The sequence below is a fragment of the Halichoerus grypus genome, chromosome 5 (assembly GCF_964656455.1).
Source record: "Halichoerus grypus chromosome 5, mHalGry1.hap1.1, whole genome shotgun sequence".
Lineage (NCBI taxonomy): Eukaryota > Metazoa > Chordata > Mammalia > Carnivora > Phocidae > Halichoerus > Halichoerus grypus.
This window is the reverse complement of record NC_135716.1, coordinates 85,026,916-85,052,639: the sequence shown is the minus strand read 5'-3', so window position 1 is coordinate 85,052,639 and position 25,724 is coordinate 85,026,916. Positions and strand designations below refer to the sequence as shown.

Genomic DNA, 25,724 nt, shown 5'->3' with positions numbered 1-25,724 from the left:
TGCTCATACTCAACTACCCCCCCCCCCGCCCCAACCCCTGAAAAAAAAAAATTACAATCCAGAAATGACACAGATGGCTAACTAAGGACTTTATTTCAAACAAAAATTAAAAATAAAAAGTTGAGCGCTATTTCCCTGGGTGTGGGGAAGGGATCAGGCCAAGGAATTCCCTGTGACTAGGCTGATACCCGCATCCACAGGAGGGGTCGTGGCCCTTCCCCTCCCCACCCCTGGGATGGGGACCCTATGCCAGAGTCCACCCAGCAAGGGGAACTCGGCCTGGGCCAGTCGCTGGGAGGGGACAGAGTTGGGCAGCAGCACGGCCAAAGGCCAACCACAGGATCAAGTCCTAAGTACCAAGAACCTACTCCCCCCCCACCCCCCCTCAGGACCCAGAACAGAGTAAGGATGGCCTGTGGAAAGAACCTCTTGAACCCTGGTGAGAAGAAAGGCCCCAGTGCCCCTCACGTCTATCACCTCTGTTCTCTGGAGGGCTGCGAGTCCTGCAGTCTGTCAGATGGTAACAATGACACCGCTAGGGGCAGGGAAGCCCCGGCAAGTCTGGGCCCCACAGCTGGCTCTCCCACCCCCGGCAAGCTCTACAGTTACCACATGATCCTCTGTATTTCTTGCCTTCCATTTCCCGTGGGTGGGGTTTCCTGCTTTGGGGTTTCTCCGACAAGGGCTCTCCCAGGGAGAGTCCTCTGAATTCCCCACCACTCCGGGGCCTGAGAAGGAGGGTGTCACATGATGCCGTTGGTGAGGTACTGGAAGCCGTCATAGAGTTTGGTGGTGATAGACCGCATGCTGCCGTCCACCATCTGCTCCACCAGCAGCTGGAGCTGCTCCTCAGTCATGCTCATGTGGAACCGCTCTTTGAGGTTGCGGATGGTGCTGGAGCCATGGAAGCAAGGAAGCTGAGAACCTGGGGAAAGCGGTGAGGGCACAGGGTCACGGATGGCAAGGGGGGGGGGGCAGTGGTAACAGCCACAGCAGGAAATACAGAGCCAGGGGTAGCTGAAGCGCCCCTTCCCTCCCATATCAGAGAGCTCCCTGACTGTGGATGCAGTTCTGCCTGGGAAGAGATGGGGGCGTTGGGGGGACCCTGTCTTGAGCCCATCTTCATCCCACACTCTTAAGCCCCTCTAGATGAGGGTAGAGGGGGAGATGGCCGGCACCACATCGCCCCCAGTACGGGCGGAGGGAGCAGTCTCAGGACCCAGAGGGAAGGCTGGGAAGAGGGTCTGGGGAATGGGCCCTGAGCTGGGCACTTATCTGGTTGCAGGCCTCTGCCTATGCTACGTCTGACACTCACAGATGACCTGGGCCACCGTCATCACGGGGCCAGACGGGGATGCTCCCGAGCAACGGCGACAACCTGTGGGGTGGGGGCAGGGATGGGAAGGAGGAGGAGACTGGCAGCTCAGCCCAAGCGTATGCGGCAGCCTTGAGGAGGGGGATGGAGACTAGGGCCCAGAAGAGCTGGCAGAGAGACTCCAGGTGGCAAAGCAATGAGGGAATGGCTCAGGGGGGGTAGATCAAGAAGAGCGGATAGGAAATACTTTCCGCTCACCAGGAGGAGTGAGTGTTGCGACAGGGAAGGGGCCTGGGGACAGGGCAGTCAGTGGTCAAGGGCCAACAGGGAGGAAGATGGTGACCGGAAACACCTGGGCTGGCAAAGAGCCGAGCCAGAGGGATGGAAGGAAATAAAAAATCAGGGGGCCAAGGGATGGGGAGACGGGGAGGGACCAGGAGGCTGGAGACGGGGCTCTTCTCTCCCTGAGGATGCCTAAGGGGTAGTTTCTGCAGTCTGTACCCCCCCCACTCCCTCCCATCCCTGGGACCCAGCTCCATCAGAAGCAATGTCCCAAAGGACAAATGGCACCCTCTGGGAAACCGTGCCCCCAGTCTTGAGGTGGAATCCACTTTTTGGAAGTTCTATGCCCCGGGGCCCCAACATTAAGTGGACCCCTGAAGCACTATGGGCACTGTCCTGTCCCCAAACACACGGCCTCTTCCCAGCCCACCTTGCTGCATGATCTCCACGATCTGCACCACTTTATCCATGTGCTTCCGAGCAGCAATCAGTCCCTGCAGCATCAACATCTTGTAGTAGTTGAACATGTCGCCATCCAGGCCCCCCATCACCTGCGAAGGAAGACTTGTGTGTGCACGGGGGCTCACAAGCCAGCCAGGACTTCCTCCATCAGGGCAAGCATGCCAAACTCCGTGACTTCCCCGCTCTCTTATCGGGCAGGAAGCCTCCCAGGACATCTAGCCTCACCCTGACTCGCTGCCATTTCTGTTCTGTTGGTCCCTAATTTGGGGGGAGCCCACAGCTCCCTCTCCCATGACAGAAAGAACACAGTGAGGCACCTCTCCTTCCTGACTCACGTCCACAAACTCTGTGGTCAGCTTAAAGGCTGACGTCTCAAAGCCCAGGTTTCGGGGTGAGCTGGACAGGATGAAGCCAAAGTCGATGTGGATGATGTGGCCTTCTGCATCCAAAAGGATGTTTCCATTGTGTCTGAGGAGGGGGCAGAGGAGAGAAAGAGGCAGTCGTAAGTCTGACTGAGGCAGGAGCCTCAAGCTGCAACACCCTGGCCATGTGATACCAGGTTAGGGGAGCCTCCTGCCAAGTTTGTTGCTGCCTAGAACTCTGGGCCCAACCTCTTATGACCTAAAGCTAATCAGAGGAAAGAAGGGAAATCAGAAAAGTAAACTGCTGTCAAAGGCTCTGGGGTCCGAAATTGCCATCATGATGATTTTTTTTTAAATTGCTATTATTAACAGCTTGAAAACAGTTTAAGAATATCCCCATTTTCCAAAAATCATTCTTCTAGCACCCAAACGGATCCCAACTGAGTAGAGAAGCTGGAAGCAAGGAAAGGTCTCTGCAGCTCCAGCCAACTGTCTTAGAGGCCAAGCCCTTGGCGCGGTGGGAGGCCTCCAGTCAGAACCTACTTACCTGAGTTTTGTTGGTAATTCCTGTCAGCCCACTGCAGAGCAGAGCCCCACCACAAGAGAGCGGGCTGAGGGGAGTTTAAATGTTAAATACTGTGTGGGGGCTCTGAGGAGCAGAGGAGTAGGTTTTAACCATTCGGTAAGAACACTTACGTAAAAACACCTCAGGAAGCAATTACTAGGGGCTAGCTGCAGGAAGAAGAGTTAGAGGGAGATAAATCCCAGGTCTTTGTGATTCCCACATGAATGGCCAGCAGAAGGAGGAACAATTAACATGCTAAGCATGTGAGCCTGGCCCATTCAGCATAACCGACCCCCTCCGTGTCAATAGAGGCTTTGTTAGGCTAAAAGCTCCGGGTCTGAAGCCACCTTCTCTAGGTTTGGTCAGACTGGCCAAAAGAGGGGGATGGAGGGAGAACCAGTCCCACCTCAGTCCTTTCCCCTTGGGGAAAGCATTACAATTTTACCAGCACAGGCACAATCTTGGGAGCGAGAAAGGTTCTAGATGTCCTTGTTCAACCTCTCATTTTACAGGTGAGCAAACAGGCCCGGAGAGGAAAAGTGACTTTCGTGCACAAGGCCCCCAGGCTACTGAGGGGCAGCTTATCTCCTAACTGCCAGAGTCCGCTCCAGCTGCAAGGCAGTTCGGGGGCTCATTCTGAAGCAGTGAAGATCTCGTGCACCTGATTCCAGTCTGGGGCCCGTTCACTGTTGCCACTTCTTTCCAGTGGCTGATTCCATTCCTGGCTTCACCACATCCATTCCTTTTTCGAGTTATTAGAAAAGGTTTATCAGCTGCCTGCCCCCTCCCCCTCTTTAAAGTCTTCCAAACATACTAGTTTTCTACAGGAAAGCCCAGAGGCCTGACTAGCCCCTGCCTCCCTGCCACCCACTTACTCAATCTGGGGCTCAGGACTAGGCTCCCTGGGCCCTGGGCTCAAAATCCTGCCTCTTCAGGGACAGTCTAAAGCTTGCAACCAAACTCCTTACAAATAGTTACATTTCCCATCAGCCTGCACACGCAGAGCCTCTGCCGGGCTCACTTACAGGGCTGTCAGGGTAGAATAAGTAGTGGTCCTGAAAGCTCCCTGACCCTTATTTCCCTCACAAGGAGATGCCTGCCTGACAGGGTTTTCATATAAGAACGGCAAGCACTTAATAGATATTAGATTTCTGACAAGCAGCCCTGTTGAGTTAGATCTTCATGTGCTGCCATGTCACTGGGAACCCAAGGAGCAAAGGCCATCGCATCTCAGCCTTTTCAGGGCGCTGCCCCCTGCCCGGTGAAAGGCACAACTTATGGGAGCGTTCTGGGTGCTGACCCTGAGTCACTGTCTGGAGACAGTCTTAGAAAGCAAGACCCCAGGTGGTGTAATTATCTGTCCGACATGCTTGCCTATACGTGAAGCCGGACCTCACAAAGGTCCATGTGATATTGGAAGAAATGACAGCTCTCAGCAAAACAAGAGATACTTAAAAGTTTTGAAATTCACATGTTGGAACAAGAAGGAGAGTGCGGCACTGGGAGTTGCAACTGTACATCCACCACGTTCCTCATACCCATCTTCTCTTTTCTGCTCTCGGTGGCCCCCACTACCCTCGCCCAGGCCTCAGGACCTCCTGCTTTATGGAAGACCCAGTTACATCCACCCTCACTCTCTGCGTCCTGGGGGCAGTCACTAAACACAGACTGGATCTTGTCACTCCTCTGCCTGCAAAATAAAGCCCTTCTGACCTGACCTCCGCTTACCTATGAAGCCACCGCCCACCACCCTGCCAGGCAGCACACTGCGCTGTCTCCTCACCTGGAGCGTCCTCCCCCCACAGCTTTCTCGGTCCTCACTGCCTTTGTCCCTGAAGACCCTGCTCGCTCAAACCCTTGCTCCTCCCAGAAGTCTTCCACTTCTTTGCCCCTGTACCCTAGCACTAATCAGTCTGCCTCCCTGCTTAATGGCACACGAACATGTCTCTGCTTAAAACGTGTTGTTCATTCCACTGTTACATCTAGGCCACGGCAGGTGATGAAGAGTGAGAACTCTCAAGAAGGGACAAGGTTAGGATAAGGAGTTCACCCACCTGTCCTTCACTTGCAGTAGGTAGCAGACCAAGCAATAGCCAGCACAACTTTGTACAAAATTGCGCTGCGCACTGAGGAATGCCTCAGTGGTGTAACTGCCATGCTCCTGCAGGAAGTAATCGAGCAAGGAGAGCTGTGACTGCTTCTTCACCTGGTGAATGGACACAGCGTTGACCACTGGTTCAATCATGCCACTGTCAGCAGAAATCACAAGGATCTTGTATGGCTTGATCCACAGGGGCACTCGCTCCTGCTCCCAAATGGACTGTGGGGAGACACAGAGGCATGCAACTATCATCTTTCCAAACCAGGGGAGGAGGCTAAAATCCACCCCCTGCCCCCAGAGCCCAACCTCGGACAGTTCCCATCTTTGTGGCCTTGGATTCTAGGCCATCAAGTGAGTAAAACCCACTGATTCCCCCTGAGGACCAGGGAGTTCTGAAAGAAGTCCAGGGCTCGACAAGATACGGGGAAGTATATGAGAAAAGGCAGCGTGTAGGTTGAAAGCCCCAAAAAGGCAGGGAGGATGGGAAACCACACTGACACCTCACAGACACAGAGAATGTGAGCCATTAATCCAAATTCAAATAATAGGGAGAAGACAGGAAAGGATTTAGGTCCAGAGAAAGCCTCTTAAGAAAATGACAATATTTATAGAAAGAATAGGATTAACAGGTAAAGTTGCTTGCAGGTGACCAATCCAAAGGTTCAGGGGATCGACATCTCGGCACACTGCAAACCAGCTGCCACAGACCAGTTAGGAGACTAAAGGACAAATCCAGCCTCCCGAGTTCAGAGATCACAGCAGGTGCAGGTCACAAACGGGCCACGAGGGGTCGCCGTGGAGCTGTTCCTGTGGCTGTACTTCCTGGGGAAGTACCCTGGGGAAGGAGCACCAGCTTTCGAGGGAGCTGCATCCAGTTTAGACCTGGGCAGGAAGCTGGTCCCCAGCAGAGCTCCCTGTGGAACCACCTGCGTAACAACCTGTGTGCTCACCTCAGCTGGGCTGAGTTCCCCTTCTTCCTCCCTCCCTCTCTTACCTGCAGTTGCTTCAACACCTGGAAGGCCAGGAGCTCCTGCCGAAGGTCATCGCCACACTTGACAATGACCGACAGGAGGCGCCAATTGGGGAGGTGGCCATAGGGGGAGCCCTCTCTGATTCGCCTGTGAAGAAAGAAGCAAAAGGTGTCAAAGGGTTGACGACAGGAGAGGACAGACATCGCTTCTGCCTGAAGTCCAAACCAAACTCTCCACAAGGCAAGGACTCGGATGCCTGGGAGCCTGATAGTTTGGGAGACTGGCGGACAATACAGATGCCACGGTGAGTACCTGAGGCCACCTCCAAGCTTTGGGAGGGGCCCAGGGACCACAGCCACCCGACTCACCTTACTTTCTCCTGCCAGGGCTCTTTGAGAGCAACTGCAGAAGGGTCTTCCGGGTCTCGTCTGAAGGCTGTGGGGGTGTGAGCCAGCTGCTCCGAGAGCCGCCGTCTAGCAGGAAGAAACTATATCATTTGCTTGGAGGAGTTACCCCAGAGCCTCATGTCCCTGTCTATGCCGGCATTTCCTGCACTCTTTCCTTGATTCTGGGCACACAGAGATAGAAACCTGGGCTGAGAGTTTTGCTAACCTGGTGGTCTGCAATCATGTTGCAATGCAGGTTACTAGGCCCTCCCCATTTCTTGACTGAGACTCTGATTCAGATCAGGTGTGGCTCCAGCATCTGCATTTCCAGCAAGCTCTCCTCCCTCTCCCTTGGTTTTGACACGTGTAGTCCTCAGACCCATTCCAAGAAATGCTGCTCTTAAATGTAACTTCCTTCCATGGTAGCCCAGTAATTTCTCAACCTGTACCTTCACTGCCTCAAGTTTGGCGGCCTCAGGACAACGATGGAGTAAGGAGAGAGAAGAGGGAAAGAGAGGCTGACAGACAGGAAAGGACAGAGACAGGCAGTGCCTGAGAGGGAGGAAGAACGTGGGGCAGGGTGGTCTGGCCATACCGGATGTCCCCTGCTGCTATGAACACAGGCTCCTTGCTCTCCTGGCTGGTTATGCTGTCCACAGAGAACTGGGAGATGTTGTCACAGCTGTTGGTGTGCACTTCAGGGAGCTGGGAGAGCAGGGGACCACAGGTCAGAAGCGCCAAACACAGGCCTCACTTCTGTCACCTGCTCCTCCAGTCACTCTACACGCTTGCCGCCTCTGCGTCATGATCGCTCCCCCACTTCTGGACTCTGTTCCAGAAAGCCTGCCCTGCTTCCACGCCACCCTCGCCACTTGGACCCCAAACGCCTGGGCACTCACATGGGCCTTACAGCAATGTTTCCCTAAGTGCGAACTACCTCATCAGAATCACCTGGAATGCTGCTAAAATGCAGACTGCCATATCCCACCATCGATCTGAAGTAGAATTACTGGGAATGGGATCTGGAAGCCTGCATTTTTAACAAGTTCTCCAGAAGACCCCAGTGTGATCAGGTTTGCACACCACCGCCACGACCGCCAGAGAAGGCTGGACTTTGGCCCTTTACTAGGAGTTCTCCCCGGCTACAGCCGCATTCTCCTGTGGCATCCAGAACTAGGCCCCTCTGACCATTTCTTCAGTCTCAGCCATTCAGTCTAATCTCCCCATCTCTCTCAAATACAAAATATTCCACCAGACCCCAACTCCACTCAGCACTTACTGCACACTGCCTTGTTGCATATCCTATAAATAGATTTCTTCCCCTTAAATGTCTGCGTCCAATCTCCTAATTGGACTGTAAGCTCAAGGACAGAGAGTCTGTCTTCACAAAGTGACATCTGGTTGTGTCACAGTCCTACATAAAATGCGGCTCTGGCTCTTCACAAGCCCAGCACAGAGTCCAAGTTTCCTTCCACAGTTGATAGGATCTCTCCTACAATGTGGCTCATGCCAACCTCTCCAGCCTCCTTCACCACTTCCACCCACACAGCACGTCACAGCCACACATAACGTCCTTCAGTTCCTCAACTGAGCCCAGCTGTCTCGTCCTCCAGTCTGCACATTTGCTATTCCCTCTGCTGGGAATGGTCTGTCCAGTGAGTCCAGTGACCCATCTTCAGGGCCCCACTGACATATTTCCTCCTCAGGAAATCATGTGGGGTGTGCCCAGGCCCAAGTCTGGAGTAAGTCCTACCCCCACCCTCAGGGGCTGCCTAACGCCCCGCTCCCTGCAGCACAACCTGGATCTCACCATACTATAGCTACCTGCTGACTGGTTTTGTTCCCTCTCTTTTTAGGTCATAAACTCCTTGTGGGCAGGGGCCATCTTGTTCACTAGTCCACAGTACTCTAGGCTGGCACAAACAAGGCTCTCCATAAATACTTCTTGAAGGAATGAATGTATGACTTATTATTCTCTACTTCCCTAAGACAACTTTATATAGCAGATGTTCAATAAATATTTTAAGTTTCCCTCACTCCCTTGGGCTTAGAAGTTCATCCCTATACTTAACCTAAATTCCTTCTGCAGGAAAACGAGCTCCACCTGAACAGTCCAGACTAGTGGTGTTCAGGGCTTTCACCCTCATCCCCATGGGCACCTGCCTCAGCCTGCCTCAGGGTGTGTGGCCTTGTCTCAAATACAATGAAAGCTCCCGAAGAACGGGTGCTGGGCCCCAGTACCACCTCCTGGGAGCTCCCTCACCTCCACCTGCAGCTCGCCTATGTCATCCACCGACCAGGCCTCATCATCATTGTCATAGTTGGGCACAGTGCTGAAGCTGCCTGCCCGCTGCTCATGGGTGATACCACATTCGGGCAGGTTCTCCACAGACCGTGTGCTCCGAATTCGGTTCTCGGGTATCCGGGCAGGAACGCTGGTGGTGTCGAAGTTTTCACATTCAAGGACTTCCACATAGATCAGGTAGGGAGCCTGGAGGGGAGGTGTGTGTGTGAGAACAGTATTTCCAACTTCCCTCCACCACCGTCCCCCGAATCTCAACTCTGCTAACACAGTCCTTCCAGCTGCCCACTCCTAGCTCCAACCCTCACCTGTCAGTCCCTTGACACTATGAATGCCATATTCAGGGCAGGAACTTGTCCTGTGAACACGCATTTCAAGAATTTGGGTGAAAGAGTGCACAGGTCTTTAAAATGTTTCAGCTGATGGGCACCTGGGTGGCTCAGTCTGTTAAGCGTCTGCCTTTGGCTCAGGTCATGATCCCAGGGTCCTGGGATCGAGCCCCACATTGGGCTCCGTGCTCTGCAGGAAGTCTGTTCTCCCTCTGCCCCTCCTCCCACTCATTCTCTCAATCTCTCTCTCTCTCTCCAATATATAAATAAATAAAATCTTAAAAATAAAAAATGTTTCAGCTGAGCTCCAACATGTACAGATGATACACTTGGGCAAAACTATCAATTACCACCTTCAGAGAGGCCTAGAAGCCTATCTGGGGGCTTGTCCTAAAGACAGACAGAGACTGGGGAAAAATCAGGCACTGCTCCAAGCAGGGTCCTAATCCTCAACACTTCTTCTGAAAAAGAATCTGAACCATTAGGACTCATTCCAATCAGCAGACAGCTAAGGCTCTCCAACATGAGTCCGGCATCCTTCTCTCCTTCTACCTTCCCACTCTGATCAGAAAAGGTCTTAGAAACAAGAGATTTATTTCTCTACTCCCACTGTCACTGTAGCTGGAAAGCCTAAGGGTTATGGAAGGGCTAGGGAAGAGCTACCAAAGGGCTGGAACGAGACTGGTGAGCAACTCTCTCCTGAGACATGGGAAGGAAGAGGCAAGCTGAAAAGATTAGGCCTCTTTGGTCCAAAAAAACAAGGCCCAAGAAGGGGGACAAGAGGGCCCTCAGAATCACAACAGCACTGAGATAAAGTCAAGATTGACACATGCGCATGAACCGTGGAGGCCAGGATGTTGGTGGGGCATCCCTGAGTGTATACACGGGAACCTGGACAACCATGGGAGAAGAGTCAAATAGGGGGTAGGGTTTGGGCCAGAGCCCACCTACCTTGTCCTTGGAGTTGAGGACAACAGCCTGGGTGTGGGGCACGCGGACCACGTGGTGGTCAAAGCCAGCAGTGGGCAGCCAGACTCGGGCAGGGAGCTTATGGTTGAGCAGGGAGAGCTCTGAGATCAGCCGCTGTGTTTTCTGCTCCTTGGTGGGGAGCGTGGCCAGCCGCTTGCCAATTGCCATCAGGGACTTGATGAATTCTCGCTCAGGAGCCAGTCTGACGGGCTACAGGGGATTGGGTCAAAGTAAAAGACGGTAAAGAAACCATAGAAAAAAGTGGCCCACCCACTTAATCACTCCTGGCCATGGATCCCAATGTCTGGAGAACTCCAGGGAAGGAGCTACCTTTCAGCACTGGTGGGAGGTCCCACCACTCCACCCCTGACAGCTTCAGCTGGGAATAGGTAGAAAAGCCAGCACACTCCTCCACAGGCTGATTCTTGAGGGTGAAGGGGGTGTGAATCTGTGTCACTGGGAGGTACCTCTCTTCTCTTGGACCTGAGTTTGTTACGAACTGTCCCAAGGCTTCGAGACGGGTGGAGGGACAACATCCAGAGAGAAGAGCTGCTTATACCTGACACGCTTCACTTATCTCCAGGTCCTTGGGCTGAGTCTCTGCTAAGGGGCTCTGCCAGTGGCCCACAAGGCTAGGGAGGGGCGTTCTGAGTCACTATGTCTCCTTTCAAGGACTTACTCCATTCAAATGACTTTTGTTACCTTTCATAGCATCCCCCTGTCCACCCCACAATCTCTTACAAGGGGTCAGTGCACATGCACGGGATGTGAAGGGGATGAACAGACTTTGCATTAATGAGGGAACAATCAACAGGGACAGAAAAAGCAGATGGAGGGAGGGAGGTGTGGGGAGTGGGTGGAGAAAGCAATAGCTCCTTTCTGCCCTTGACAAGGGCCCTGAGGGTCTGTCTCTTTCAGTGATTCCTCCTTAGGTCCTCTTCCCCTACCTCTCAGGGACAGGCTCCCTATATTAACTCCCTGCTGTGAGCCTGGCTCCTCAGGCTGGGCACTTCATCATTCCCAGAAAGGTCCATCTGGGCAGTGAGATGAGGGTGGGGGAAAAGATGGATACAAAGAAGGGCTCTTTTCCCAGCCTAAGTCCTTCTACCATTAGGAGTACTTTATCAAGGTGGCCACAGCCAGCATCCCCATCCCAGCTCCCCTCAGCTAGATAAGAACAGTATTTCTTCTTCTTATAGAAACAGTATTTCACTCACCAGGCCTTTCTCTCCCTCTCTGTGGGTCCTGTTTAGTTTCCTGAGAACTGAGAATTTCTACCCTCACTCCCTCACACTGCAAAAAGAGCTTCTTTTGAAAGCTGGGTAGTACCAGGCCCATCTCTGCATGTGCAAAGAGCCACAGTTCAAAGGAATAGCTCATCTCTCAGCCTCTGCCCCACTGGAGGCTGGCTCAGGGTCCCATATAATAATGAAACAGGATGTCGGAATCAATCGGGGATGCTCTGGGAGACCGGGTTGAAAAGAGATCAAGACAGGAAGACAGTAGAACTGGGCTTCTGTGGTCCCTGGAAATATCCCAGGGGCCTCATGGAGAAAGCAAAAGAAAGGAAGAGGAAATCTGGAAACTCACTCCTTCATTCATTCTGATCCCCTAATCCATCCAATCAGGTGGCAAACGGTCACTGTTCCAAGGACCCTCCACCCCAACCAATTCAGTCATCTCAGATTAGAAAAGGCAGAATTCCTTCCCATCCTCAAATCAGCATTTGGGTTGGGGGTCCCTACGTTCCTTCAGCATGTTGGAGATGCGACCCCAGGCCTCGAGAGAGGCTCTGCCACATGGGAGGAGATAGGAATCATGATTGAAAGGGGATCAGCACAGAACGGAGAAAACTGATTGGGTAGACAAATCAAAAAGAAAATGTAAAAAAATCATCCAAACTCCCAGAGGGTCCAGCATTTCCTCTCACGTCTCTGCCCAGCAACAAGGTCTGAGACCCTGTGGGACCAGAGGGTCAGGGGTTAGTCCAGAGGGAACAAGAAAGGAGAATGCGGATTAAGGAACCTCCTGGGCAGTGAGCTGGGAAAGGGAAGAACTCAGACCTGGAAGAAAGATGGTTGAAGCTAAAAAAGAAAACCGGCTTTTGGGAGGTAAAACTTTCCTTCAAGCCAAATCCTGTTTGTGTTTGGGGTCTGCTCCCCCAGCACAGGGCCTAGCATTTAGAAGAACCGAATAAATATTTGATGGTCTGATGGCAGAAGCCATGGGGAAAGGGTTCTGGGTGGGAGAAATAGGATCCTGGGGGTTTCTGCCAAGAAGTTCTTGGCTCCAATCCAGGGGTAAATTCTACCTCTCTCCCAGCTGTTTGCTCTAGAGACCCAGGAACTGGGGGCTGAGTCGCACTGCATCCCAGCTACGTCTGGGAGAAGGATAGAGCACGACTAAGCCTGGGCTCAGGGCACTGGTGACAAAGGGCAGGAGACTCCTCCAGGCTGGGGAGCCCTGGGAGGGAGGGGCTGATCTCCCAGGAAGAAAAGGGATCTTTTAACTCAAGCCTTGGCCTGGGGACTCAGAAGACCTGGGGACGGAGAGGAAATGCGGCCACAGGGGGGGAGCCTGCCACCCAGTCCCAGCCTGGCCCCACTTACGGAACTGAATGAATTATCAATACTCTCGGTGCTGGAGGAGAGCTCCTGGGAAAGGGCCAGAGGGCAAGGGGAGGAGGAGGGGCAGGGAGGGAGGGGAGAGAGACAAAGGCAAAGAATTTAGCTCCAACTTGGATCATAACTGCTTCTCTCATGTATCTCTACCTGGCTGCTTTAATGACAGAAACACCCAGAAACACCACTTGCCCAAATTCTTGACCCTTGTAGGAGACAATGGAGAGCTGGCTCAGACTGTGAGGTCAGAAGAAGGGCTGAAGAGACAGAAGGCCTTGGCTTTTCACTTTGTCCCCTTCTCTCCTTGCCTGCACCAAGCTCTCCCTCTAGGGCAGACCCTACAGCTGGGTGCCTCAGGGCGGTAACTGCACTGCCAAGCTGCCTGCTTTCTCTTCAGCCACTCACATGCTCCTACCCAAACCCTTCTCTGTGGAAACCACCACAAAGGAACTGAATTTAACAAGCTGCATGGCCCCCATACTGGAAAGCCTGCTTTCCTCCAGCTTCTTGCAAATGTCAGGGAGGAAGCAGAAGAACTAAACTTTCAGTGCCAGGGGTGTCTCCTTTCCAATCAGCCTCATTATCATCCTGGGATGGCCAGTCCCAACCTTGAGCCATGTGATGAGGGACACCCCAGAGCCATGAGCATGACACCTCTGGGCTAGATGCTGCTGGGCATAAAGGATGGATGACTCTCCTCCTATCTACTCAACCTCCGCAGGCTTCCAATCAGGCTATTTCATGCCACACTCAGTAAATTACAATTTTTGGACCTCAGTTGGGGAGCTGGTCCTAGCTGCATCCACCTGTGAAAGCTGAGCAGCTGAGCAGAAGCTGTCCAGGTCCCAGCCTAGGAGATTTATCTAAATCTCACCCCATGCCTGTGTCTTACTGGTGTCCGTGAGCAAAAACAGGGGAAAGGGCTGGTGGTCAAACTCGCCTTCAGCAGTTCTACTGCAGCTCATGCACGGGCCCATCCTGGGTTCTGTCCACCAAGGTCTCCCAGGGCAGGGAGAAGGGTGCACAAACATGCAGGAGGGCAGGGGCCTGGACTTAGAGACAAAGTCCTGAGAGCTTCCAAAGCAGGAGGACATTAGTCACTGAGCTTCTACTCTGCAATCAGTATTTCAAGCACCTACTTAATTCCATTCCATGGTTTACATTCTCTTCTAGCTGGAGGTCCTATAGTCAGGTCATTCCTTGATGAATCTGAGGAGAGGGGCACTTGGAGGGAGAAGGCAGGTCAAATACTCTCCCAAGGCAACAACTCCTCTGCTTTGGGTAGAGGTGGACAGAACTGAGGCAGTGAGGATGCCAGAGCCTATTCTGACTTAGGGGTTCAATCTCTATCCATGAGCTGGTTGGGGAAGGAACAGCAGGGAGGGTACCGCTCCGTGAGCAATGCTCCAGCTGATTCTTCCACAGACAGGTCCCGTCTGACTCATTAGTAGCCTTGGGGGAAGGGAGGTATATCATGATCTGTTCCTCTCTCCTACTCTGTAGGCTTGAGTCACTCATACTGAGTCAGCTCCAGGAGAAAAGCTGAGGCCAAGAAGCTGACATCACACCACATCAGGCTGGAAGGCCCACTGGGGCTTCCAGTGTGACATGCAGCAGATTTCTCTGTACAAAGGTTATAGTCCTTAAAAGACAAAGCTGATCTACTACGAGTGTCATTATGTGGGGCAGGGTGTGGGGTGGGGGCGGTACCTAAATCATCTCTGTTCCCTGGGCCCCCATTCTAGGCCAAAATGTTTACCATTTGGTTACTAATGGGAAGAAAGACTACCTGAGCAGAGTCCTCCAATTAGGCTGACAAAAACTGCTTTGAAGCGGCAGGCTTCGGGGGCGGAAATGGTGGGGGCTGGGAGAAATCCATGCTAGAGTCCTTGGCTTATAGTGGAGAGTGTGAAAGATCCATCATTAAGAGAAAACAGAACCCCGTGTGAGATCTGGGCAGAAAAGGACTGTGCAGGGAGACTCCGGGCAGGAAGAGAACTGCACGGGCAGCCGGGGCCTCTGCTCTGTGGCCTCACTTTACCCTCCAGAGCTTCTCTTTAGATAATTATGTGCTTTATTTAGTAAGCTGTAGACTTCCTCCTTACATGCAGGAAACAGCTTCTCAAGAGAGTCACAAACTCCACCAAAAAACTGTTAGAACTGATAAATTCAGTAAAGTTTCAGTATACAAAATTGAGAGTCACATACTAAGCGGACTCTTAGATAATGGGGTCTCCACATTACAAGTTCTTGGAGGGAAGAGCCACACTTTATCCTTCATCCTTCACTGCCTCTGGCAAGGGCTGTGCACGCGGTACAAGCTCATTTGCTGAGTGAATGAATGTTGCATAACAGGGGAGGAGGAGGAGCAGAAGGAGGAAAACCAATTCCCTTGGTATTTGGGGAACAAAAGCCTTGACAGACGTATCCTCAAATTGCCAAAGGGGTTTAGACAGACCTCTGTGCCGAAGACTCCAATGCTGAGACCCCTAGAGATATTCATATTTATTCTCTCACTCCTGCTTTCACGTTTCCTAAGGTTGCACAGTGGATTCGGGTGTCTCATTCTGCCAGCATCAGATAACCTAGGAATGCCTAGGGATCTGGTATCTCCTTCCTTTCCTGGATCTAATAACCCATGATAAGGAGCCAGGTTGGGAAGAATGGCAGCCAGAGAAGCCACTCCAGAGGATTTAAGCTCTCACAGAATACCTGTGTCTCAGAGTCACCCATAATCCCATCCTGGGAAGGAGTTAGATCCAAGGAAGAGGGACCAAGGACCAGCACAGAGTAGGCCTGAGGCCTCAGCTTTTCTGGTCCTAAGATGACAACTACCAAATGTATATAGAGAAAAGCCATGCCTGACAGGAGGCACAAGGGGTGCATTTGCAGCTGCTCACACACATACTGCTACAGGCTTGACCCCAAGAGAAGGAGCTCCCAAACCCTTCAGGGCCTTAGTCCCACCAGATGTGGATGATTCTTCTTGTTCTGCAACGACCTCTGTTCATGACTTTGAACTTCCCTGCAAGCTCAACCAGAAAAGAAAATGGTGCATTTTGGTTCTGAGAACCATTGGGCTCTTCTGCCTGTGCATGGAATTGCGGAAACCTAGATGGCTAGGGCCTAGGCGATTCTTCCCCAAGCAGACTCTGACAGCTGAGGGCCTGGGAATGCAGATGCTGAGAAATAAGCAAGATGGCTCAGCTGAATGATTAAAAGCACCAGCTGTGATCTGAGGCCTAGCTGAGGGACCCTGCGCAAATCACCTCACCTCTCTAAGCTTGTCTCTTCAATGGTAAAATAATCCCTGTCTCTTAGGACTGTTGAGGATGAAACGTAAAGTACTTGGCACAATGCTTGGCATCTAATAAGTGCCCAACAAATGTTAGCTCTTTTAGCTTCACTATTATTATCATAACAAAACCCCAAATTTCCAGAAAGCAGGCTCTGTAGTCTCCCTCCGTCCTGCCTTTTCCCTTCCCTAGTCACTCTGATTGAAAGAAGCTGAAAAGAAGTCCCATTGTATCAAAACTGTGGGTGAGTTATGTGCCCCACAGGGGCAGATGCCAGCACCATGGCTATATGCATTTTCCAACAAGTGCAAATTCCTTGCTCTTTTCTCCCTTCTTTCCTAGGCTGGGCTGGCAGCCAGGATGAGAGCTGGGCCAGTGGTGAGTCACAGGGGGGGACTGGGGCATCATTGTCTGGCTGGGACCAGGTCACTGACACTTAGTTGTCCAGTGGCAACTTCCCAAGCTATCTGTCCAGACATGGAATGGAAGGTGGGCATAACCTACTGATGTGCTTATCTCCTCCCTGCTCTGGACACCCCAACTGCTCCTGCAGCCTGCTCTTCTTTCCAGCCTTCAGGTCTCTGACTAGACTCTGGGCATGCCCAACATTTACTCTACAGCAAGACCACTTCCCTCTTCCCTTCGTGCTTCTCCCAAATGCTAAGATATCCCTTCCCCTGAGGAAAGGCGGGCACGAGGGCATTCTGCAGATACCTCAGTGACAGGGAATGAACCTTACTCTTAAGTCAACAAAAAGCAGGATATTTGGAGAGTGGGGCAGAGGGATTATGAGGAGGAGTGACCAGGAGAATGAAGTTAAGGCTCTATTTAATACCCCTCCCCCCAGCACACACACTATCCCTTTTCCTCCCTGATGGCTGCTACTCTGAGAGGTTCTGGTAGATATCCCAGGTCTCAAGTCAGGGTGGGGAGGGTCTCTGCCACAGTTCTCAGTAAGTAAGTAGTTAATGGAATGGCAGTGAAGTTGAGTAAAAACAACTGGACAGAGTCAGGAGTGTCAGCCTTGCTATTAGCTACATGACCTGAGGCAAGTCACTTCTATCTCTCTAGGTCTCTGAGTTCTTCCTTTGTAAAATGAGACAGTTGGAATACATGAATTCTAAGGTCTTTTTCCACTCTGACATCCCATGCTTTTATCAGTGAAATGAAACAGAGGGAAGGAGAGAAAAGGACAGAGGAACTATATATCAGACATCCTGTCTCCATGCCGTCTTGCCCCACTGCCCCTCCCAGGCATTTTACCTCATCCTCATTTTCCACTTTAGGGTTGCTGGCCGTTCGTTTCAGGTTGCTGCTGAGACTTATGCTGGCGGTAGCATCGGACTTAGAGCGCTGGTGAGTCCTCTTAGAGGGAGACAGCCCCATGTCAGGGGCTGGGCTCAAGGAAGGCAGCTCCCTCTTCCGGTGAGCTGGCTTTAGCTCATCTGAGAGGATCAGCTTCCGGAGCTTGGTCCCACGGGAGTGTCGCTGAGTGGAAATGTGCATGTCTGAAGAGTAGGCCCCAAGCAACAGGGCGCACTGGAGGGAAAAGTTAATGCTCTGGCGGCAGCGATGGACTATGTAGGGCTTGATGGCATCACCCACGTCCTCATCCATGTGGATGTACATGTTAAGCAACTGGGGCAGATAGAAATCCACATCCTCGTTGCGAAAGCAGAAGAGCCGGTTGCCGATGTAGGCTTGTACTCCAGGCTCCTTGGAGTTGTACAGGTATGAAATGGCCATGGAGATGTCAAATAGTTTTGACTCAAATAGCCTCAGCAGCCAGGACTGTTTGGCTGAGTTGTTCTGCCGCCGCCTCCTTGCTCCCTTGCCTGTGCCCGAGGCCACAGTGGCCCCCATTTCATCTTCCTCCTCCCTTATCTGGGCAGGTGGATCATCCAGGCAACGGATTGCACTGTCCAAAACATCCCCATTGACCAGCTCCAGTGGGGTGTCTGTGCTAGATACAGCCATACCTCCATGCAAGAGCTTGACTTGCTCCAGCACCTCCTGGCAGGCCTTCTGGGCCACCTCACGGTCAATCACTGATAGTTCCCCGACCCCCTCTGTGATGACGCCTAGCAAGGAACCCCCATTATTCCCTGGCGGGCCAGGAGTGGGCTCAGAAGTTGGCTTCAGGGGGGCAGGTTCCACCACCATGTCTCCCATGGCCACAGCCAGACTTCGAGCTTCCAAGCTACAGGAGGAAGGAGGGAGAAAGGAACAGAAAGGGAGACACATACACACACTGGTTAGTGGTGCCATCCTCAGGTCTTCCTTTCGTCCACCACGAAACCTTCCCAGGCCCCTCCTCTCTTTTGTCTTCCTGGACTCCTTCAAAATCAGATGAGAAGTCATCTCCCACGAAGCCTTCCCTGACTAGCTCCACTGCTGATCGCATTACTCTTCCTTCCTTCTGCACTTAGCTATCAGCTTAGCCTCTGTTCCTACCTTGCATTTGCAAAATGCTGCTTTATACGTTTTGTTTACATAGGTTTACAAATCTTCAGGTAGACTGGGAAGCAATTCTGGTCTTATTTCCTTGTCCCTAACTCTTCACTATCTTGTGTTCTTCTTGTGTCTCCCTTGACACGCCTGCCAATAACCTTTCTCTTTTCCTCTTTAAATTGTATTTCCTTACTCATATAATACTCCAGACACAGGTCCTAAGCATCTCACCTCCATTTAGTATCAAAGTCTATTTTTTTTTAAGTTTTATTTTTATTTAAGTAATCTCTACACCCAATGTGGGGCTCGATCGAACTCAAGACCCTGAGATCAAGAGTCCCACGCTCTTCCGACTGAACCAGCCTGACACCTCCCAGTATCCAAGTCCTGATATGTCCCTCTAGTCACCTTCCCTTCAGACTCAAAGTTCCCAAGGAATAAGGGCCAGCAAATACCATCCAGGCTTCACTGAGAAGAAAACAGCTCTAAAACAACCATCAACAATCCTGCTGAAGTGTGCCATTTCTCTGCTTGTCTGACTTCATGACATCATTCCCTCTTTCTCTAGTGCCGTAGTAGTTAAGTATAGTGGAAAGACTGCTGAACTTGGAGTCAAATGGGCTGAGATTCAAGATCCTGGCTCTGCCATTATGAGATGTGTAAACTTATGCAAACCACATATCTTCTGAGTTTCAGTTTCCTCCACTGCAAAATGGGAAAAACACATCTACTTCTCACTGTTGCTGTGTGGGAAAACATCATGAGTATAGAAGGATCTAGCACAGTCCTTGGCACACAGTAGGACTCAATAAATATTAGGTGAATCCTAATCACCTAACAAGTTAGTAAACAGTGTATATCCGTACGAGTGTGTGCGCACACACATATACTGTTTATAAGGAAAGTGAATTAGCATTACATTTGTTGTCTAAGAATCTCCCAAAACATTTATAACAGCCCTCTCCTACGCCAACACTACTTTCTCCATTATCATACACATAGCCCAAGAACTGGAAAGGCTGGGAGAAGGCAAAAAGAATTTAGCTAGAGCTCATGGGTCTATAACATCCAAAGAACAAGGAGGAACAGGAATCACATCACCAAGAGTCCCTCTCTGGAGTGAGAGAACATTGCTGACAAAAGCCACTGCTCTCCTAGGATGATTCTTCCGAGCCCCACCAAATTTGGATCAGAATAGTGTAGAACGGAAGGAAATTTCAAAGCAAGGACTGGGAGAGGCACACTGTGAATGTCAGATCTACCCAACTCCAGAGTCCGACTGTAGTCAACAACGGGCTCAGAGGCCTCTTCACAAAAACACAAGAAACGAGTCTAAGATAAACTCAAGAGCATGAGCAAGAGGAAGGCAGGATCTACTGTAGAGTGGAAACGCAGGTAGTTTGCAACCATTAGTGACACTGCCTTTGATGCTAGTGAATCTGGGTGCATATCACTTTGGGTAGGTGAAAGGAGGCTTCCGATACAAATTCTCTATAATCACTCTGGGAAGCCCCATTTTCCACCGCCATCCTTCCGGCGCCTCTTCTTGCACCTCTGAAATGTTAAGAGTCAGTTACTCTGCTCTGCCCTATACTGTAAGCCTAGCTCCCTCCCCCCCAGCAGTCACCACTAAGTCTTGCAGGAAGACAGATGGGGAACTCTTCTGTTCTCAGAGATCACCAAAAAAGGCTAGTTTATCTTTCTCCCAACTCTGTCAAACAAGAAGTTCCCATCCCTGAATTTAATTTCTCTGATGCAGTTTGAGCTTGGTACCAGTAAAAATTTGGCAACTCGTTCATCATGCTCTCTCCTAAAATTAGGCAGAGCCCTCTGAGTAGTAGAACCAGCATGGCTGCCTATGTGGATCTGTCTCTACTCGCAACTTTAGGCTACACAGAAATAATAAGAAAGCTTTAATCACTCCTTGCCACACCTTTGCAGGGCACTCTGCCCCAGAGGGTCATTCTAATTCAACTGAGACCACCACCTTTTAGGTCTGGTGAAAAACTCACATGATAGCCTCAATCATTTTATACAACCAACTTTTATTTTTCCCTCAATCTCTCTATGCTTGGCAAATCTTTCCCCTTCCCTCTACTCCAGAGACTTCCAAGTTATCAAAAGCTCCTAAAATCCACTTTTCAAAACTTCCAAGGGACATGAAGTACAGACATCCTCCCATATATAGCACCTCAGACCTCACTAGGATACTCAGCAGATGCCTGCCCCAGGTGATCACAGTTGGGATTATTACTGGCACCAGGAGGGGAGGGAAGGATGCCGTTATTGATTTTTTTATCCCAGGGCTCAGCGAGGAATCCCGCATCACAGTACTCAGGGGACTTTTCCACCAAACAGATCCCCCATCTCAGTCTTTATTCCCCAGGGAACCAGATGGTGTCAAGAGATGCAGGAAAAACTGGACTCCTCTCTAGTGGCTCTGCCACTAGAAACTACCAAATTGGAGCTGGACCTCCCTCGCCTCCCTGAGCCTCAAGGATTGCCTGCATCTGAAACAAGTCATGGGGGGGAGGAGGTACTGAGTTGCCAATTTAGACAGTAAGAAATAGGAAAGGGATTCTCCAAAACCTAAGTCCTAATACAGTCTTCAACATCAGTTCATTCATTTTCAAAAGCAAAGACAATATAACTTTGGTAAGTAACAATTCTAAAAAAAGTGAAAGGACTAGAAAGCAAAGGAAAAAAGGAAGAGGTCCTATATTAATCACCTGTCGCCTTGTAAGAGAATAGGAAAAAAGAAAATCCAAACCTTTAATATCAAATGGCTCCTATGCTCTCAAGGACGTTCAAACAACTGAGGCTCCACATTTCACACTGGGAGCCTAAACTGGCCTTCCAATTAGATGATGAAGGAACTGAAGAGGCCTCCCCCACCCCAGCCTAGCAGCTGGCTTCTAGGCACTGGGTAGGAGTGGAGGAGTGTTAACAACTGATTGGGCTCCATAGCTAATTGTCTGGGCAATGCAGGGAATCCTCATCTAAGCATCAGGGGGTTGTTCAGGGCTGAGCACAGCAGTGGCTATAGAGGACAAAGAGGGTGTACATGTTTGTATTCTGTATGACCTAGCATTTAAGTAAATGTCTGCAAAAACTCTAGGGGGAGGGGATGTTTAACCTGGCTTCCTGCTTCTCATCACAAGATTCCAGGCAAAGAACCTTCCAACCCCCTACTGATCTTCATTAAAGGATTTCCTGGATTGGTCTCTGCTAGGACAGGACAGTAGAAAGCCCCAAATCAATCCCCTCACCCAGTTAATGACCATTCCCTTCTTGGGGGACTAGAAAAATATGGATTTGTTCAGGAAAATCCTCATGTTTTTATAGGTTCCTGTATTTTCATGGAACTGTCTTAAGAGCTCATCTGATTTCCAAGCAGGTAGGCAAGCTCAATTTTCCTCCCTTTGAGATGGATCATGTGAGTTGGAAAAAAGGGTAATGAAGCCACTATCTTCATCCTACAAGGTGGGTAGTTAAGTGACTGTTACAAGTTCATGGAAAAGAAAGGGAAGTTCATGGAAAAGAAAGGGAAGTTCACATATGTTATTTACAATTACAGAGGCTTCTAGTAAATAAAAATGACACCTATATAAACAAGAAGTGTAAATCCTCTAAAGTTCAATGCTCTTTTGTAACAATTAATAAACCAAGAAATAGAGGCACAAGCATTTTATTCAATGCTATGGTGATAACCTTCAAAAATAAACATTGAGATAATTAAGATGTTAACTCTAAAGGAGGAGTGGGAAGAATGGAAAGGGACTGTTGATTTCATCATAAACTTTTTTTTTTTTTTAATTTATTTCACAGAGAGAGACACAGCGAGAGAGGGAACACAAGCAGGGGGAGTGGAGAGGGAGAAGCAGGCTTCCCGCTGAGCAGAGAGCCTGATGTGGGGCTCGATCCCAGGACTCTGGGATCATGACCTGAGCCGAAGGCAGACACTTAATGACTGAGCTACCCAGGAGCCCCTTCATCATAAACTCTTAAGTACCACTGGATTTATTACCAAGTGCATGTTTGCCTTTGATAATAATTTTCTTTTAAAGATTTTATTTTTTTAAGTAATCTCTACACTCAACGTGGGATTGAACTTACAAGTCAGAGATCAAGAGTTGTGTGCTCCACCAACTAAGCCAGCCAGGCGCCCCGCCTTTGATAATAATTTTTAAAAAGAAGCTGCTCTTCCAAAGAGACTCCGCATAACCCTAGGCTGCTTGTTCTGCTGTTGAGAAGTTCCTCCTCATATCCTCAAGTCTAACTCAAACCTTTCGTTAAAAAGGCCTCAGCTCATCTTTCTCCCTGGACCTCAATGGACAAAGTAGAGATTAAGTGCTACTTTTCTTTCCTCATAGAAACCCAGGGACGAACAGTGAGTAGGCTCAGACCCTAGCAGGAATCACGTAAATGTTTCCCCCAAGGCCCCAATGGGGGATTGGCATCAGGGAAGAGGGCATTCTTGAGCTAGCAGCAGAAAGGCAGGGAAGGCAGTGGTCTCAGGGTAGCTAAGCCAATATTGAATCAGGCTGAGAAGTCTCTGTGCAGGGCCATGGGAGCTGGTATAAGCAGATTCCAGTCAGACAGCCCAAGCCAGCTCTGGGAGCCCCTGCTGAAACAGACAGATGGCAAAGAAAGTAACCTGTGCACTCACCTCTCTCTGAACTGTTCCTCCCTGCTGCAAGCCCAAATGCGCTTGGCCTAGGCCCTCTCTTGTCTCATGCCAATTACTGAAAGGTTCCTCCCAAACTTCTTCCCCAAATCAAAGAATCTCAATTTGCTGCTTTGGATGGCATTCAGCAAACACGTTCTCATGCAGCGTGGACCCAGCTCTGAGAATGAAGCAGGGAAACTAGGGGAAATATGATTTCTCTTTGGGGGTGTTTCCAAGGAGTGAAACTACTCCTAAAAAGGAGGATGAGGAGACTGCACTCTGGCTAACAATGAAGAGGGAGACAAGGGAGAAGTGGGAAGAGGAAGCATGATTACTTTCAAAAAGACTTAGAGTTGGAAGAAAAATGCAACTTCACATGCCCTCTTCACTATCACAGGCCAAGAGAGACATGGCATACAAGGGAGCAACTAGTTTCCCAAGTCCCACTTCACTCCAAGTTCTCTTTCCCAGCCATCTTCCTCAAAGGGCTTTCCCACAAACATACTTTCCATCTACAGAATCTGGAGTTATGGATCAAGTCCGAGAGGAACAGCACAGGTGGTCAGCAACTTCATGTAGTGGAGAAAAAAGGCAAGGCAGACAAAGGAAGCAGGCCTGGAGCTTGTCTTTCAAATGGACTTACTGCCACAGCTGTCGACTAGAAAGACCCAATAGAGAGATCACAATGAAGGAAAACTCTCAGGTCAGCTAAACCACTACTAAGAAATGCCTTTTGTCTGTGAAACCCAGAATGTTTTGTAAACTAATAAACCAAGTCTAATTTTTCCCCCAACCCACATGTTACAAGTAGCCTATTACTGCACTGATGCCCACAGAGTGGGCCATTCTCCCAAAAAGGTCACTCTAGAGGTCAAGTGAGGAAGTCACATACTGAATCCAGAAGTCCTGATTCTGAATATCCACGTTCTCTCTAATGTCTCATGTTCCTTTTCTCAGTTACCCCCAACCCCACCCTAGGCCTAAGCCTTACGGAATCAACCAAAACTATCCCAGTAAGCCACAGGCAATAAATTGACTCCTTCTGGATCTGGAAGACACTCTAATCAGTGATCCCTTAAGGACAAGCCTAAAATTAAGTAACCCAAAACAAAATTTCTCACAATCTCACACAGTTTCCAGGCAGGCCTGTTCATCCCTCCTAGCGGCTGATTCTGGGTAGTCAACAAAGTGTAATCTGATAGGAACTTCTTCAAAACTTACTCCATCCTTCAGAAACACCCTTCTGTCCAGAAAAGCCTGAGTGAGACAGCTGAGGCTCCCCCCACCAACACATTTTCTTCTTAGTTCAAGATTTAGCTGATCCTGAAATAAGTGGTATGTAGAGATAAAGAATGTGACAGAAAACACAGAAAGACCACAGGGAAAACAGAACCAAGGGTCACACGGATCAGCAAAATCCTTGAAACGAGAGAGAGAGGTGTCAGAGATGGAAATCCTGAATGGGAAGGGGCACTGTTAGATCTTTTCTATAGGAACAAACCTCCAGAGGTTGGGGTATTGAGGAGTGGGAAAAGGGAAGCTAAAGAAAGTTACAGGGATCATAAAGCTCTCTAGAGAAGGGTAAGGATTAAGGCCAAAGTACAATGCAAATAGTACTTTGGGAATGACGATGAGGGCCTGAGATTTCTTAAGGGGAGGGGAATAGGCAATTCTTGGAAGCCAGGAGCTGGGTGGGTGGCGGTGAGGTAATGGAATCAGAAACAGAGGAATAGAGGGCCACAGGGAAGAGAGAGCTCAGGGAAATGGGAACCCAGTGCTGGGGTTGCACGGAGACATCGGAGGAAAGGGGCAAAAATAGGAAAAGGGGATGAAGGCGGAGGCTGTGGGAAAGGTTTGGGGCGGAACACAGCTGACGAGGAAGGGCAAACAAGAATGGACATTACAAGAGGTACCCTGATGTGGAAAGGGTTCGTGACTTAGGAGAAAATAATTCGGGACGGAGGCAACTGGGATGGGGGGGGCCGGGGGGGGGGATCCCCGGGCGGAGGGAGGAGCTAAACAGAAGAGGAAGCCAAAAAAGCAGAGAAGGACCCCAGACTTGAAGGGAAAGGGTGAAGGCACCCGGGGTGCAGCTGCCACCCGGAGGGCAGTTCTGTAGTCAAACCCAGGTGTGGGGGCGGGGGGAGGCTGTGCGGGACAGGGTGGGAGAGGGACCCCCCACGCACAGGGCCAGGGGGACTCCCAGGGTAGGAGTCGCTTACCTCCTGGGGACCCCCGCGGAGGGGGTGCGGGCGGTCGGGGTCGGGCTGCCGACACCGCCGCCTCAGCAGCAGCGGCCGCTCCCGGGTTCCATTGGCCGCCTGCGCTTCCCTGACAGCGGCCGCGGCGGCTGAGCCAGGCCCCGGCTTAGGGGCTGCCCTCGGCGCCGCCTGAGGGGGCCTTCGCACTGCCTCAAGTTCGACCGGGCCGCACAGCCTCCTCGCCTTCCCTCCGCAAAAGCAAGACGAAAATAAAAAATCCCAGTAGGGCTCAATTCTTCTTGTGAGTCCCAGCAACCCTTCTTGGGATATGCCTTCCGGCTTCTCCGACGCTCAGGACCCTACCAATCCCATAGCAATCTAAGGAGTCGGGTGAGCTGCCTGGAACATGCCTGCTCAGAAATAGAAAAGGGGGCGGGGAAGA

General features: G+C 50.7%; 1 protein-coding gene across 5 annotated transcripts; it reads right to left on the bottom strand.

Moving 5' to 3' along the window:
• Nucleotides 1-72: 72 nt before the first annotated feature.
• PI4KB (phosphatidylinositol 4-kinase beta) lies at nucleotides 73-25,724 on the bottom strand. Of its 5 annotated transcripts, XM_036118720.2 has the most exons (13): nucleotides 25,304-25,724; nucleotides 17,225-18,161; nucleotides 12,654-12,698; nucleotides 10,027-10,254; nucleotides 8,708-8,935; nucleotides 7,040-7,149; nucleotides 6,427-6,531; nucleotides 6,082-6,205; nucleotides 5,041-5,306; nucleotides 2,395-2,527; nucleotides 2,028-2,148; nucleotides 1,316-1,378; nucleotides 73-925 (listed from the first exon to the last, which is right to left on the bottom strand). In XM_036118720.2, exons 2-13 carry the CDS (start codon nucleotides 18,131-18,133, stop codon nucleotides 744-746), a joined length of 2,514 nt encoding a protein of 837 aa, XP_035974613.1. In that variant the 5' UTR covers nucleotides 18,134-18,161; nucleotides 25,304-25,724; the 3' UTR covers nucleotides 73-743. The 5 variants fall into 5 exon arrangements, with proteins under 5 accessions (XP_035974613.1, XP_035974616.1, XP_035974617.1 ...); XM_036118723.2 differs by lacking the exon at nucleotides 1,316-1,378 and having other exon boundaries at nucleotides 25,304-25,720; XM_036118724.2 differs by lacking the exons at nucleotides 1,316-1,378; nucleotides 12,654-12,698 and having other exon boundaries at nucleotides 25,304-25,718.

What these genes read in the sequence shown, in the direction of transcription:
- PI4KB (XM_036118720.2), bottom strand. Translation starts at nt 18,133, where the DNA reads ATGGGAGACATGGTGGTGGAACCTGCCCCCCTGAAGCCAACTTCTGAG. An exon ending in TTGATAATTCATTCAGTTCC is followed by an intron (nt 10,255 to 12,653) that starts GTAAGTGGGGCC and finishes AATCCCCTGTAG; the next exon opens with CCCGTCAGACTGGCTCCTGA. An exon ending in CCCTGGCAGGAGAAAGTAAG is followed by an intron (nt 6,206 to 6,426) that starts GTGAGTCGGGTG and finishes CTTTCTTCACAG; the next exon opens with GCGAATCAGAGAGGGCTCCC.